The sequence below is a fragment of the Mustela putorius genome, unplaced genomic scaffold (genome assembly GCF_011764305.1).
Source record: "Mustela putorius furo isolate JIRA1106 unplaced genomic scaffold, ASM1176430v1.1 tig00537248_pilon_pilon_pilon, whole genome shotgun sequence".
NCBI lineage: Eukaryota > Metazoa > Chordata > Mammalia > Carnivora > Mustelidae > Mustela > Mustela putorius.
In genome coordinates this window covers 4,742,483-4,758,478 of record NW_025422387.1, presented here as the reverse complement: position 1 = coordinate 4,758,478, position 15,996 = coordinate 4,742,483, and the positions used below count along the sequence as shown (strand labels likewise).

Genomic DNA, 15,996 nt, shown 5'->3' with positions numbered 1-15,996 from the left:
AGAAGTAGAAATAATGACAGGGCCATCTTCCAGAATTATTGTAAAGATTAAGTGAGATGATAGCTGTCATTTATTTGTGCTTTTCACATAGTAAGAGCCAGTAAATGTGAGCTATTAACACCAAAAGCGTCATCGCCATCCTGGAGTCTGGAGAGATGTGACATTTCTTTTCTGAAGAATATTGTGGGAAACTATGATAAAGAATTTAAAGTCTGAAATCAACTCCAAAAAGTGCTTTCACCACAAACTGCACCACGTCAATGGGTAACTCCATGTAAATTACCCCAAATTACTCCATCGTAAGTGAGAATTAATCTTTGCCAAGTATGCGGGGTGTGGGGGGGGAACTCTCTTGAAATGTAAACCAAGAATTAATGACCACCCGGTAAAAATTCTCTTTAAAATCTCATTTTAGGAATCTGCTGAGGCCGGATGTGACGAGCCATTTAGCACTGGGATTCAACTCAGAAAGAATAAAAAGCAGGATATGGTATTCTTTAAAATCAGTTTTGTTTCAGTGTTTAATGAACTTATCACAAATCTTTCTGATTTAAATACGGAAGCCAATGGGTTGTGGTGAGCTTCTCGCCCATTCTGGGGATAGCACATAGCACATAACACATACCAACACACACAATTGCACATACGTACACAGTTTCATTAGGAAATGCTTAAAAAAAAATTTTTTTTTTTTTTAAAGAAAAGCAGAGTTCTATTTAAAAACGGCTGCCAACCCCCACACCAAGTCCCTATCCTGGGAATTTGCTTCCTTCAAACCAGTTCCGATGAAAGAGAAAAGGAACCTTAAGAGAAAAGTAATTTTGAAATCCAGGCAGTAATAGTAGGGAGACGAGATCCTTCCTTTCCATTTAAATGCAATGCTATGAGACTGTCTAATAAAGATCGTATTTTCTACTTGCTTGCAAGTTCCCCATGTTGTTACTGGTCTTTTTTGGTTTGGGTTTTTTTTTTTTTTTTTTTTTAAAGAAAATCTGTCAACTCCCACCCTAAGTCCTACAGCAGCACACTTGAAGGCAAGAAGACACATCACACAGGCAACTTGGAATCCCCATTTGGAGCCACACAACCACACCAAGGGACCTCCAAGCGCCCTGCCGAGGGCAGCGGGCAGGAGCAGGGCAAGGCTAGGCACCCTCCCCCCCAGGCCCACTGACCTTCTGATGACCTGTGACTTCGTCCCTGCTTCTCCCCAGCTCCTCAGCAAGTTTCACGTTCTCTTCTTGCAATGCCGAAAGCTGCTGGGACTTCTGAGCTGCTGCCTGCTTGAGGGTTTCTCTGCAAGGACAGTGAGTGCAGGGTTACCATAGAAACAAGACAGGCAAGGAAACTGTGGGAGACGACGGGCTTCACAGCACTGAGGAAAATATATCTGGGTCACGTGCCTGATAGGATCTATAAGAACAGGAGGCAGCGGTGTCTACGTGCAGGAGAGGCTAAACGGCTGTAACCCCTCGGGAGGAGGACTGCCGCCCACAATTATTACATTCTTTTTAAACCTAATAAACACTATATCCACCCTCTCTCCACCCACACTCACCCATTTCTATCTAAACACTCCCCATACAAAAGGCACTGTTACTATAAAATAAACGACAAGCGAAATGGTCAGTCCTCTTGTCTTTAGGACTATTTCCATTAGAAAATTATACAAAAACCCACTATGTTGATAAAGTGCTTTCCTTTGCTGTCAAGGTACTCTGTTCTGACTGCACAGATCTGTAATCTGTTGGGTTATTTTTTTTTTTTTTTTCTGGCAGAAATAAAAATCTAATGGTCCTATTTGCCAGTATCTGTCAGGGTCAAGTGCTAGCATGAATCGGAGTATATTTTTAGGACATCTCTCCAGGTGAAATGCCCAAAGGAAATGCGGTTTTCCAATTACATAACAGGTGTTTCATTTTGATTGTATTCTTTCCACGAGGTTACTTTGTAATTAAAAGAAGCAAATAAAAATACAGCCTGCTGACCTGCGTCACAAATATCAGCATATAAAACGTGAACAGGCTAAGCCTATGTGTTAGACATCTTCCCAATATTAAAGTTATCCAAAATATACATCTCAAATTCTTATCCTTGACACGTGGATATTGAAAATATTTTGTTTGATCACTGGATTTTAGTTTTCCATCATAGAAGATTTTAATGCCACTATGAATTTTAAGTCTGTGCTGGCTAAACTCCGTTTAGGGAGCTGTCACACACGGCTGAATCCTGAATCAAGTCCTCTGGGTATGAATCCATCTGCTGATGCAGGAACACATCTATTTTTAACTTCAATTGTTTAATGGGTGGCAATGCCTGGCATCTTCAGGTTCTTTTTTTTTTTTTTTTTTTTTGAGTTTTAATTCTCCATCCACCTATAATAATGCCTAGTGGGGTAAGATTTAGGGGAATATATTTATACAAAAACTGTCCTAGCACATTAAATGAGGTCTTTTACAGAGATGTCTACATACCAAGTGAGGAAAAACAGAAGAGATTTAAGCCTCAGGTCATTCAAAAGCTAGGAGAGTTGGTTTTAATTATGGATACACACACACACAATAGCTAAAGTTCGCCTTCTGGCCCAAGTCCATCAATTCTTGACAAATCTGAAGATTTTACTTATCATTTTTTTTTTTTTTTAAATTCCCAGCTGTCACTGCCTTCCTTGGGAGATGTTTGGTTTGGACTTAGCATCTGGGTAGATGGTCAGTGGTAAGTCTGTGATCCTGCTGTCTCTTAAAGAGTTTCATCTTTTTTTTTTTTAAGATTTTATTTATTTATTTGACAGACAGAGATCACAAGTAGGCAGAGAGAGAGAGAGAGAGAGAGAGAGAAGAGGAAGCAGGCTCTCCGCTGAGCAGAGAGCCCGATATGGGGCTCAATCCCAGCACTCTGGGATCATAACCCGAGCCAAAGGCCGAGGTTCCAACCTGCTGAGCCACCCAGGTGCCCCAAGAGTTTCATCTTTTAATGGCTGATTATTATTATTATTACTATGATTAGTAAGTAGGCTCCACACCCAGCATGGAGCCCAACTCAGGACCCTGAGATCTAGACCCGAGATGAGATCAAAAGTCAGATACCTAATGAACTGAGCCACCCATGTGCCCCTTAATGGTTTTTTAAATCCTTGGTTTCTATTAAGAGCCCACAGTAAAGAAAATTAAAAGAAGAAGTCAAAGAAATTACAAAATTTTCTAAAGTATTGATCTATGAAAGAATTATTTGTTCAACATAAAATCTATACAATGCTTTCATGAACACTTTCTCAATCCTCAAAGCCCAATGAGGCTAATATTATCTATATTTTAAAGATAAGAAAACTGAAGCTTAGGGAAGGGAAGCAAGAGATTTTCCCCAAATCTTAAATCCAATAAGTTGTAGAAGCATGAGGACTGGAGTTAAATCTGGCGATGGACCTCAGCTGTCACAAATATAGAAACACCTTTCCATTTTTCTTTAGAGTGTAGCGGGTACATGTATTCCATACAGGAAGAAGGCTCTTACAGCCCAATTTCCGGAAATACTCCAGGGAACCATTCTGAAAATACTTAAGGTATTTCTAACAATTTTTAAAGCTACTTTTCTTTCTACATGACAGAAGACTATCCCAGTTTTAAAACCGGGATGCAAATACGTATTTTTCACACTGACTTGCAAACATTCTACCTACAAGTCTATTATAAATCAATTAATGGCCATGCTAAATCTATTCTAGATTTATTACTGTGTCAGGTGAGTAATTAAGAACAACAATTAAACTGCTTGTATCATTTTCCCCAAGATTTAAAATTATATATTGGGGGGAAACATATTCTCTCCCCACCTGAAAATAGGACTTAGCTAACCAAAGCTAAGAATTTTCCTAAAACCAGTCTAATAAATAGCATAGAAGGAACACTTAGCTACAAGCACTGAGTCGCCAGCGCCAAGGGCAATATTCCATAGGAAGTAATTCTGATTAGAACTCCAGTGTCTACACTGGGGTCCATTTTCCTCCAGGAACTGAAGTCCTGTCAGGTGAGGGGAGACACCAGGAATGTTCTGAAGGACATAAAGCGCCCCAGATACATGCTGAACCACAGAGAAATCATCTGCTGCTCGTTCTCTAGCTTTGGGCACTGAGGAACTAAGGAGCAGTAAAATGACTGCCTTTTTTTTTTTTTTTTTTTTTGAGAAGCACCATTCCCATTACACAGTACATTTATTTTAGATGGTCCTTGAAATGTGGCCAAGTCTACCGCAGGGAACAATGAGTCACTGGGGGCAGGGGCTCTTCCAACCTACTCCCTGTACCAGCTTCTGAAGCCTGTCACTGGTGTCTCCCACGGCTCGTCCCTCTGGTTAAGGAACCCTGGCCACAGTGTGCCAGGTCACCCACAGAAGACACGACTCCCTCAGGCCCAGTGGGCCTGAGGAAAGGTGGAGAGGCAGAAGTAGCACAGGCTATCTGCCCAGTGGTCCTGGTTCCCACTCAGAGATCTGGGGACAGTGGCTCCAGGTGACAGGCCACAGTTAGAGGCAGCAGCAGCAGGGGCCACAGTCTTACGCTCGTGATCCTTTGTGCCCACAGCCAGGAGCCCAGGCTTTTATTATTCACTGGAATCACTCAAAGAAGGGCAGAAAATTTCTCTCTTCACAGAGGTTAAGCCACCCCATATTAACTGGGGGGCGGGTGACAGGACAGTGACACGGTGAGGACGCTGGATGCTTAAACACTAGACCCGCAATGGCCATGACGAGAGACTGCTAAGTAGTACTGTGGGGGAGAGGGGTCTTAGCAACGTCCTAAGGGCTCTCTCTGCTAGGTCCATGCTGACCCTGCCCCTCCATTACCTAGTGCGGCCCAGAGAGCTCACAGGTGGGGTTATGGCAGTGGGAGGTTGGTTAGGGAATCTTCTCCTGCTGCTCACATCCTCCCTCACCAGCTGCCTGTGTGACACAAATGAACTCAAGTCAACAATGCTCTGAACACTCCTTTCTGTGTCACGGGCAAAGTCCCGCAGCACACCCACGGCCACCCTCTCAGAGCTGGTGCTGGTGTGGTTTCCCATCATGGTGACCTCTATGTGCCTGCCTGCCGTGGCTTCAGAAGGCCAAGACAATGCAAGCTCTTCCTGCCGGTCCTGAGCTCCTGTGTAAGCTGAGGAGTCTGTGAATGCGCAGGGAGCTGGTGCGAACTTTCTCAGCACCGTCTGGAGAAATACTAATGCTAAGACTGAGGTCCAGAAGCGCCGAATCACTACACTGTGCGCCTCGAGCCAACGCGACACTGTGTGTTAACTGGAATTTCAATACAAATTAAAAACAAAATACAAAGACTGAGGAAGGGATTGATCACGTGCCCCAGAGTCACTCGGAGGAGGGATTTTACGAACTCTCCGAAGAACCCAATGTGTCCTAGGTTCAGTCTGAGCTTGAGCAACAACTCGCCTTGAGGGTGGAGGCTTGGAGTGGAGCTACTATCTGACTAATCTCATGCCTCTGTCTGCTCAGAACAGGAAGCAAATAATTTAAGCCCTAGAAGGGCAGGGGCCATGTAAATCTGTCTCTGTATCCTTCCCAGCTTGGAAGACACAAAGGTTCACCACATTAACTGGCTTTAAATTTTTAGGTTTACACAGCTGGTTTATGGTGTAGCTCTCAGAACAGAAGAACAAAATGAATTCTACACACGAACTATCATCTCAAATGCCTGATAAACACCAACGATTATGACGATCAGACTTGAACGGCCGGGACTTGGAGCTGGTGTTGACAAAGGAAACACGGTCAGCCTGTCTGCCTGAAATCGAGGCAGCAGACTGAGGGATAAACCTTGAGTAGAAATATTCTTCCACAGTCCTCTCACCTGATTCCCATGCAAGAAGGTTGGATTATTCTTAAAATCAAGATTATTGATAATCTTGAAAGGGAGATGCTTTTTTTCTCCCTACAGAAAGGGTTTTGAGAGATTTTTAAAGCACACTGCTTAAAACAAACAAACAAAACTCCAGTTCCTCTTGTATTTTCTTCATAAAGTCATATTCGAATGCCACCTGCCCTCACTTATCAGCCAGCACACACTCACTTTGATCCTTTAACCTGGTTACCACTGTGACTTAGCTACCTTTCAGCTGAACAGTTACAGGGCTTACTTTCCAGGCACGCTACCACATTTGGGGGGCAGGAAAGGGGCAACTACTTTCTAAATACTTGTCAAGTTATTTTTTTAAATAGTCTTGTCTTCACTTTTGCCATATGAAGTCCCCCGGTTTCTCTCAAAGGAAATGAACTTACATTTCTTTCCTGAATTCTTCCATTTTTTGGTTCTCTACTGTCAGAAGTTCTTTTGACTTGTTCAGCTCTTCCACATTTTTCAAGTTGTTTTCTTTAAGTGTATCCAACTTAAAGACCAAGAAAAAAAAAACTTGATGAAATTATTTCATTTCCCAGTGACATGACTGGATAGACAAATTATTCATGCAAATGTGTACTAAAAAGACAGGTGACATTAGTCATTTGCCAAAAAAAAAAAAAAAAAAAAGAAGAAGAAAAGAAAAGCCACTGGGTAAGGAGATGACAAATGACCATGACATTATAAACTGCAAGCCTCCCCCTTACATTTAGTCAGACATTCCCCACCCACCCGGCCAAAATGTCAAACTAAATTGCTACATGAATTACAACCAAAGTTTACTTTCTCTTTGTGGACAATCTCAATATTTACCACTGAACTTGCTATTCAAGTATGACCCCTCTTTAAAAAAAAAAACAAAACCGAAGCCAAGAAATAAATTGCAAAGGCATTACATCAGCAAGGATTATTCTTTGTAATAAAAACAAAAACTCCTTTCCTTCCCCACAGATTAGTGATTTCAGATGTATCTGTCAACCTTAGTACCAAATGTACAGAGTGCTGACTACAACAATCTTCCAAATGAAATTATCTGTAGGTGGGACAATATTTGATTATCCATCTTAACTTTGATCTGACAAGGGAAAAGAGCCAGGCAAGTGAGGCTGAAAAGCCTCATATTCATTCGTTCAACTCCATCAGCGGCACACAGGGGAGGCGGCCAGCTTAGAGCGTGGCCCTGGTGGGAACACCAGACACACGATTGGAATGAGTGGGGGCGTGACCAGCTATAGGCTCTGACAGGTGACCAGAGTTCTAGGTGCAGAGCCTCAACCAAGGAAAGGGAGCTCGCTCGGGGCCGTCCACTGCCCCAGGGTGCGCTCCTGGCACCATGGCGACTTCCTGGGACTTGGGTAATCATCTCTTATGGTCACAGACATCTTTGCCACGTCACATGCTACCAGTCAGGAGTCCCAGACAGTGCCTCGATGGTTTTACCACCACAATATTCCTTTTCATGCCCTCTACAATTAATAGAGGAATCTGGAATTCCAGATTCATAGAATAAGAAAAACCAAGGATCACAATGGGTCCAAAAAATGATTCATCTGGTCTTGTATTCTGGCTATACAACAAGGACACCAAGAGCTACGTCATGAAGGCACACAATGCTCCCTGATTCTACCCTTAAAAATTAGATCCATTCCTTAAAATCTTCTCATTTGTTTTAGCTTCTGTGACTATCATCTGATTTTTTTAATGCTTTCTCTTCTTGTCTTAGGACTATCAGTTCTGAAAATGTACCCCCTTCTTCATCCGGTTGTATTCCCGCTATAATCATCTCAAAATGTGTGTGTCTTTACAGATTTCCATCTTTGACCTTCCATAATGAGAAGGCCTAGCCTCAACACGGCAGCTCTACAATGTGGCTAGCCCTTTCCTTGCTTTAATAGTCTCACCTGACTATCCCTTTCAAAAGCCTTAACGATTTGGGCAAATCCATCTACTTAGGATTCAGAGGTAACTGCTTCCCGAAGGAAGGAAGGGTTGGTATGAGCTGGGCATAGGGAGGAGGAGGACCAAAAATGGGTCCAGGAAGAATGAGAAATATGCTACTTGGGACAGAATCGAAGTGATCTCCATGCCACAATCTGTCTGAGACCCAGAAGTGGCTGTTTGGAGAGGACACAAAAGGGAACCAGGACTGAGTGATGCCAAGAAAAGGCTTACGTCAGACTCAGGGCTGAGAAGTGGAATTTAGTGGCTTCAGTTGGGAGAGCGCGGAGGAAAAAAAATGTGTGTGATTTCAGATCAAAGATACAGTCCCATCTCTGAAGTTACCATAGAAAGCCACGCTATCAGGGTTTTCCCCTCATTATTTTTTTAAAGGTTGACCCTACTAAGTGAGTAATGAAGTCATATACTTTATTTAATATTATCGTGGTTCTGATGTACAAGCGACTCCGCTAACATGGATCAAACCTGTATGAGGCCACACTTCAAAAAATAAACAATTCCGAGTTAGTGATCAAACATTCCATGAAGTCGGTAAGCTGTCCTTTGTACAAAAAGCCATTTAAATCTGATTACTTCATTCTGTAGTTTTTCATTTGTTTGCTTGGTATCCTCCAAGGAGGCCAGAGTCTCGCTCTTCTCTTTGGTCATCTGTTCCATTATCTGCATGGCGTCTTCTGCCGTTTGAGCAGCCTGAACACAAGAAAGCACCGTGAGAAAAGAGGACAGCCCTGGGCAAGCCCGTTGGGGACACTCGGGCCATGCGGCTCAGGCAGCCCTCACTGTCTGTGTGGTGAAGGTTAAGGACCAGTCACCAATCCAATGCTGAGGCAAACAGACCGAGCCACGAAAGGGGAACCAAGCTACAGACCCTTTTCATGCCGTTCTTCAAACAAGCCAACTGCAATATGATATTTGCATATTTTCAGACCCTTCCAACCCTACATCTTTCCAAGCTCCAAAGTTACACTAACAGTCACGCTCATCGCTAACCTGTGTTTGAGAGAAACATTCCCTTCCCTGATAACAAACAGTAATGTCCTTTACATAGCTGAATTTTCCCTTTGTCGTATTTACTGCTGTATGTTGGCAACACTATTCTCGCTATTTCAGATGTGAGGCTTCTGAAATAACTTGTAATTTAGGTTGGGGATTTCTCAAGTAAAGATAAAAATTATTTGGGCAATTATTAACATAAGGCTCAAGTGTTTAATGAGAAGCATTAAATGGAAAAGTCTGTGAGAGAAGCTGTGGGTAATGAATATAAACATGGCTGTGAATAAAAAAGATCGCATGGATATGGACACAAATCCTTAGCTGATAAGATAAAAATAATTATAAAAATTAAAATTTTGGGGGGGCTCCTGGGTGGCTCAGTGGGTTAAGCCGCTGCCTTCGGCTCAGGTCATGATCTCAGGGTCCTGGAATCGAGTCCCGCATCGGGCTCTCTGCTCGGTCGGGGGCCTGCTTCCTCCTCTCTCTCTCTCTGCCTACTTGTGATTTCTGTCTGTCAAATAAATCTTAAAAAAAAAAAAAAGAAAAAGAACCACAGGTAACTTTTTCAAGAAAATTTCTCCTTAAATTAAAAAATGTATCCTTTTTATTCACAGTTTATGATTCTTTCCAAAGGAGAAAGACAGCTGCAATTAGAGATTTAGTACAGAACTGCCCCTTCGGGTGGTCAGACAAACAGCTTGAGACACACGCGCAGCTACTTGGGTGGGGTACATTTCCCTCCTGGCCTCGGAAGACAAGCGCCCAGGGCGCTAAGAAGTTAGTGCACAGGGGTTAGTAGTCCAGGCCTGGTCCCTGACCCTCCCATTTTACCGTAAATGACTGAAGAGTCTCGAGCTCTCTAATTTTAAGAGTGAGCTTGCTCTTGTCTTTCCTCAAAGTACGGTTTTCATTTTGCGATTCTAGGAGGTTGGCTGAGATGTGGCTGTTGGTTTTGGCCAACTGGCTAATCTCTTTCTGAAGGATGAAGTAGCTTTCTGCCAGCTTCTCCTTCTCCTTCAGGAGCTCCTCCTTGGCCAGCATCATGTCTCTCTTCTCGGCCAGCAGGTTCTTGTTGTCCTGCACCACCTTGGCGCGGTCGGCCAGCGTCATCTCGTGCTTGAGCCGGAGGTCGTCCAGGATCTTGGTGAGGTAGCTGTGCAGCTCCTGCAGCTCTAACTTGGACTTGGACAAGGTGCTGAAATCGCTCTTCAGAGTCTCTATGTTGGCAGCAAGCCGAGCTGTTTCTGCACTCAAGAGCTCCTTCTCCTTAACGATCTCCGCCACCTTCTGCTCTGACTTGCTCTTCTCCTGGACAAGCAGAAACTTTTCAGACTGCAGCTGCTTAGTACACACTCTTAACTCTTCTAGCTCCTGCTCTAGGAGCGCCATCCGCCCGTGAAGCTTATTGTTTTCATACAGGGACGACTCATTTTCCTGCGCTCTGGCTTCCTGCTCCCGGACGAAGGACTGCTGCACAGCGCGGATCTCCTCGTTCAGCCTCTGGCACTCTTCTTGTAGGCTCAGTCCGTCCCTCAGTAGGATGTTCTTTTCAGAACAGCACGTCTGAAGCTCGGCATTCAGGCTCTCTTTGGCTTGCAGGGTGCTCGTGTGCTCTTTTTCTAGACTCTTCCTGGCACTCTGGGCCTCTTTCAGCATCAGAGAGAGCTCGTGCTTGGTGGCAGCCAGCTCTTGGTTTTCCCTTTTCCTCTCCTGAAGTTCCTTCTCCAGAGTGTCGAGATTCCCAAGGAGCTTCATCTTCTCGTGCACCATGATTCTTCTGCTGGCGGACTCTTGATCGTACTTCCTCCGGAGATCTCCCATGGTTTTCACGGAATTCTCCCTTTCTGCAAGCAAATCTCCATTCTGCATTTCCAGGACAGACTTTTCCTTCAAGAGACTGTCATGCTGCTTTTTGAGCTTGGTAATCTTCTGACAGACCACCTCCTTCTCAGAAGTGAGGAACGCGATCTTCTCGTTCAGGCTCATCTCAACCCGGGCAGCCTCCTCTGAGCACTTCTTCAGTTTTTCAGCAAGGAGCCTGTTTTCACTTAGGAGTTCTTCTTTTTCAGCCGAGAGTCTTCTCTCAGAGGAAGCCAAGGTTTCTTTCTCATGCAGAAGCTGGATGCACTCGGAGTCTGTGATCTCCCGACTGGTCTTGATTTCTTCCAGGAGCTTGGTGAGGCTGCTGTTCGAGGCCTGAAGCTGCCGCATCTCCAGCTCCGCCTTCCTCAGAGCCCGCTGGGCCTCGTCCAGCTGCGTGCGGAGCCCGCTGGCCTCCGTGCTGAGCAGCTGCTTGATCTGGAGGGCGGCCTCCAGGCTGGCACTCAGCTTTTCCTGGTCCTGAAGGAGCACGTCCTTCTCAAACTGCAGATCTTTGCTGCTTTGGAGAAGATTTTCTCTTTCTACTTTTAAGGCGAGGCACATGTTATCAAGACCTGACTGCTTCTCCAAAGCTGACTTTTTCTCAGTGGTGAGATCTTCTATCTCCTGCACCAAGGTTTTCTGATCTTTGACCAGCTCCTCGTAGGAGCTCTGGAGCTTCTGAATAATTTCATCTTTATCTTTGGCCAAGGCAAGGTTTTCAGTAACGAGCTTCTTGATGTGATCCTCCAGGTGACTTTTTTCTTCCTGATCCTTCTTAGATTCTGCGATCAAAGTATCTTTGCTGAGCTGGAGCTGTTCCATGAGCTCCTGCACGCTTGCTCTGGAAGCCCGCAAAGAATCGTTTTCCATACTGATCCTCAGGAGTTCTTCCTGTGCCGTGTTAATTTCTCCCAGTAACTGCTCTCTCTCAACCGCCAAGGATTCCTTATGGACCTGCTCCTGCCGATAAAGCTTTTCGGCATCTTGCTTTTCTTCTAAGACTTTCTCCTTTTCTAAATGAAGTGTTTCATTGACCGACCACAGTTTCTGTTGATCTTTCTGAAGCAAAGTTATTTTGGCCTCCACCTCTACCAGCTTTGATAAAAGTGAACCTTTTTCTAACTTTAAAGCATTTCCCTCCTGTGCAAGAAGCTGCTTCTCTGATTTCAGACCCCTCAGCTCTTCTGACATTAGTTCAATTTCTTTTTTGGCTGATGTTAACAAATAAGTTAGCGACTACAGAGACAAAGGGTGGAAAGAATGGAAACAAAATGAAATCAAGCAGACAAATGTGAGCCCAAATAACTTAACGCAACCTAAATTGTAAAAGTTTGAAAAAAAAAATTTTTTTTACAGTAAATGTCATAGAAACTACCTGGATAACAAGGGGGGGGGATCTAGATGAAAAGAGCCCATAAAAGTATAATTAATACAAAGAAAATTGTAATTGGCAAATTGTAAATGCAAAGTGCTGGTCTACCTACTGGTTTATTTTCTCTTTGCAACACTTCTGAAATCATCCCTGAGTGGTCCCTAACAAGGCAAAAAGTGTAGTTTGACTTCGACATTGGGGCGCCAGAGTCTTTCCTGCCCTCCCAACTTCCCAGTTATTTCTACTGTAGGAAAAACTCAGGGAAGAATTTTTTAAAAATCCAAACCAGAGAACTACAAAAAGTGAGTGTATTTTAACCAAAAAAAGGGGGGGGAGGGGGAGGGAAAATAAACTGTTGCTTTTCAAACTAACCACAAGACCTTGACCTTCTAAAGGACAGTCACTGGCCTGACTGACTGAATCGCAATATTAAGTCTAACTTATTAAAAGTACAGACCAATTTGCTAGGCCTTGGTGAATAAAATAAATAGTTTTTTAAAAAAATATACTGATTTGTAAAATGACCTGACCACATTATCTGTCCTAGCGCTGTCCACAACCTTCTGCAGTGATCTCTGTGTCCTTTGTCTGCACGAATACGGTAGCCGCTAGTGAGCACGTCAAGTGCAGTGAGTGAGACTTAAGGGCTCAGTCTGTGATTTATTGAAACTTAACAAATTCAAACTCAAATTAATGTGTCCAGCGGCTAGTGCCTTGGACAGCACAGCTACAGATCACTGGCTCTTCAACTAGGAAACACAGCAACTCTGTGGGCTTCCTGAACCTCCTGACATCTTATATAAAAACCTGTTGAGCATATAAATTATCCCCGGGGGAGGGGGGAGAGTACATCTTAAGGTATCATCAAATTCATAAAATAGTCTGTGAGCCACTATTGTTGACAAACACTGACATTCGCAGGAATCGGATATCGAGACAACTTTGGAAGGGAAACAATCCTAACCAAATGACCCTTGTAAAAAATTAAAAATTAAAAAAAATTTTACAACACCAGGAAGCAGAACTGAGTCTTCATAACAAACTACTGGAATGCTGTGGTTTGGTCAGACTGCCACATTTTAACGGAAACACTAAAAAAGCAGAGTCTGTCCAGAGAAAGGGAAGCACAAAGACAAAAGATCTGGAAATTATATCCAGTGTTAAACTGCTCATAAAACTGGAGATTTCTACAGGGAGAGGACGAAGCCTTGATGGCGGCACAGAGAAGAGAGAAAGTGCATGTGTACATACATAGCACGTGTGGTATCATGTCCAGTTTAATCAACGAGTTTTAGGTGGGGTTTTTTTCAAGTCTCACATAAGCTCTTTTACATTTCCTTTTCCCTAAACTCCTACACAAACATTAAAAGTAATTAAAGACAAGTATTTACTTTTCTTTGAGCAAGTGCAATGGTGGCAGGAAAAAGTTAAGCACTGACAGGACGGTTGAACTTCATTAAGTGACCAGAGTCAAAAAATATACTGGGTTGCAGAGATGACCCTGACACCATAAAATGAAACACAATGTATTAAATTCTACTCTATTTAGTAACAGGAGTGTGCCTTCCAGGGACATATAAAAGTCCTCTCGAGAGCCCTCACTCTAATGTGCTCTATAGGAACCCCGCTTCCCCAGGGCACACTTGCTTGGCTTGGCCTCAGCCTGTTGTTTTGCTGCAAGATGTCTCTCTTAACCCCAGTGCAAGGTGGCAGTAAGATGGCCAAGATGAGAGGCCACAACAGGGTCTCCTGCAAGCAGGCAGAGAGAGCTCAGACAACACAAGATTCTCTGGGACAGCTGGGAAGCCCACAGCACAGGGGTGGGGGGCGATGGCTACACAGGACACTCAGAGGCAAGACCTGGACGTAGCCACCGCCACCCTTGAGAAGGAGCAGCAGCTGGCAGAAAGCACTGGAAGCCAAGAAAATGTAATTTGCCATCCTGCCATGCGCTCAGAGGTTAGCATCTGTAAAGGTCGGTGCGACCCACCCCATCTGCTGCTGCTTTGTATGCCCCGCTGCAGCCGTGATGCCACGCAGCAACGTGCTCCTCTCCCAGTACATACTTTGGCTTTGTCGGCTTGTTTTTTCAGTTCTGCCATCTCCTGCATCAAGTCGCTGTTCTCCTTCTGCGCGGCCTTCAGCCTCTCCTCCGTGTCTGACAGCGTCTTCTGCAGGCTCTGCAGGTCGGCTTCATGCCTCGCCTTTGTCTCACAACTGGCCTCCTCAAACCTGGCCTTCAGATCCTGGCACTGGCTGTGGCTCATTTCCATCTTCTTTTCCTGCAGAAACCCCGAGGGAAGCAGTAAGTCACCAGTTGTATCTGCACTGCCCTCGCCTCCCTCGCCAGCACTTAGTCTCATGTACTCTCTCCTCACCAGGTCCACCAGTTTCCTCAGTAGCTCTTTCTTTTCCTCCTCGTGCTTTTTGGCTGCTTCCTGCTGGCTCTGTTCTGCTTGGAGAGTTACCTCCCCAATACTCTTCTGCAGAAAGCTTGCGTTTTCAGTAGCCTTGGTAAGTTTGAGCTGCAATTCTTCTACATTTCTAGAACAAGGTTCAACACAAGGTGTCAGAGTTTTCAAAAGAATGCTTTAAATTCCAGTCATACTTAGAAAGACACTATTCATAATGTACTGATGATTATAGTTTGTAAGTAATTAATAACATCTGAAATAAACAAACAAACAAAAAGGCCTGACTTGCCCTGAAGACTAATTTTAACAATTGAGGCAGTTATAGATACATTACTTAGAGTGACAATTATTGTAATTATGAAGGTTTTGTATTTTACGTCAATAGATCTGTATGGAAAAAGGAATGAAAAGTAAACATAAATGAGTAAATATTTAGTAAGTTTCAAAAAATCTTAGCAGACGAGATTATCAAAAACTCATTCTACTGCCCCTTGAAAACACAAGATACAAAATGACAAGTGGTAACTTGAAGATCTAGCCTCCAGATACCAACATGGGTCAGTAAGATGTACAGAAAATGTGTGACACAAACCTAGAAAACGGGCTATCAGAGGACTCTGAAAACAGAGGTGGGAAAATTGGAGGGTCCCTCTGGGCCATCCGACACCTGCAGAGCTAGAGCTCCCTGGGGCACCAGGCCACCACTACCTGTACAGCCCACTCCCCCCGCCCCACCCCCAGCAAGTCTGACCAAGGGGGCCAATCAAAGCCCAGGTGCCAACCTCCCCCCCCCCCCCCCCCGTCACCATCCCGCTAAACTGTGGGGGTGCATGACCAGAGATAAACCTAACTGCCAACCAGTCACACTTTCAGAATCACGGGTCTCATGGCCCTAAAATGTCCTCTCAAAGTTTTTGCCTTACAAAATAAAACATTTGATTTTTACCCAGCAGCTATGAAAAGAAAAGAAAGCTCAAAGCAACAATAGTCTCAGAATAAAGACGGGGGTGGGGTGGAGACAGAAGCTGTAGCTCGTGGCTGTAGCAGATACTGCTGATGACCAGCGGGGGTCCCGAGGCCGGGCCGCACAAGCCTGAAATCTCAGGCAAGTCACATCACCTCACGAAGCCTCAATTCCTTTCTCCTCAAGATGGGAACAAGAACACACTCACCTCACAGGATTACTAGGAGAATCGGAAAACCCACTCCACTAAAGCTGTCCACAAGGTGCAGGGCACATACCCAGTTCGCCTGTAATATGGGTTACCCTTCGTTACACTGAAACAGCCTAAAAATATCGTTAGCTGCTTGTGAAACATGTTTCCACCCCAGGTAAACTCCTGCCTTTTCTTTACAAGCCATCAAAAAGCCTCTAATACTGTATTGCTTAGAAGGTTCCATAGTTGATTTAAGCAGACAACTCATGTAGTAAGAAAAAAGGAAGAGCGGCAGGAAACCTTAAAACAGAACAATCCTGGGGCGCCTGGGTGGCT

At 44.2% G+C, this 15,996-nt stretch overlaps 1 protein-coding gene across 4 annotated transcripts in view; it reads right to left on the bottom strand.

The window, feature by feature from the left end:
• The window catches only part of CLIP1 (CAP-Gly domain containing linker protein 1), a 122,277-nt gene that overhangs the window by 26,565 nt on the left and 79,716 nt on the right, over nt 1-15,996 (bottom strand). For 3 of the 4 annotated variants that reach the window (XM_045073582.1, XM_045073583.1, XM_045073584.1), the window contains 5 exons: nt 14,468-14,633; nt 14,156-14,371; nt 8,435-8,551; nt 6,286-6,392; nt 1,176-1,296 (listed from right to left, as the gene is read on the bottom strand). In XM_045073582.1, coding sequence (XP_044929517.1) covers nt 1,176-1,296; nt 6,286-6,392; nt 8,435-8,551; nt 14,156-14,371; nt 14,468-14,633 — 727 coding nt within the window. Of the gene's footprint in view, nt 1-1,175; nt 1,297-6,285; nt 6,393-8,434; nt 8,552-9,685; nt 11,954-14,155; nt 14,372-14,467; nt 14,634-15,996 lie in introns of all 4 variants that reach the window. The other variant, XM_045073585.1, reaches the window with a different exon arrangement.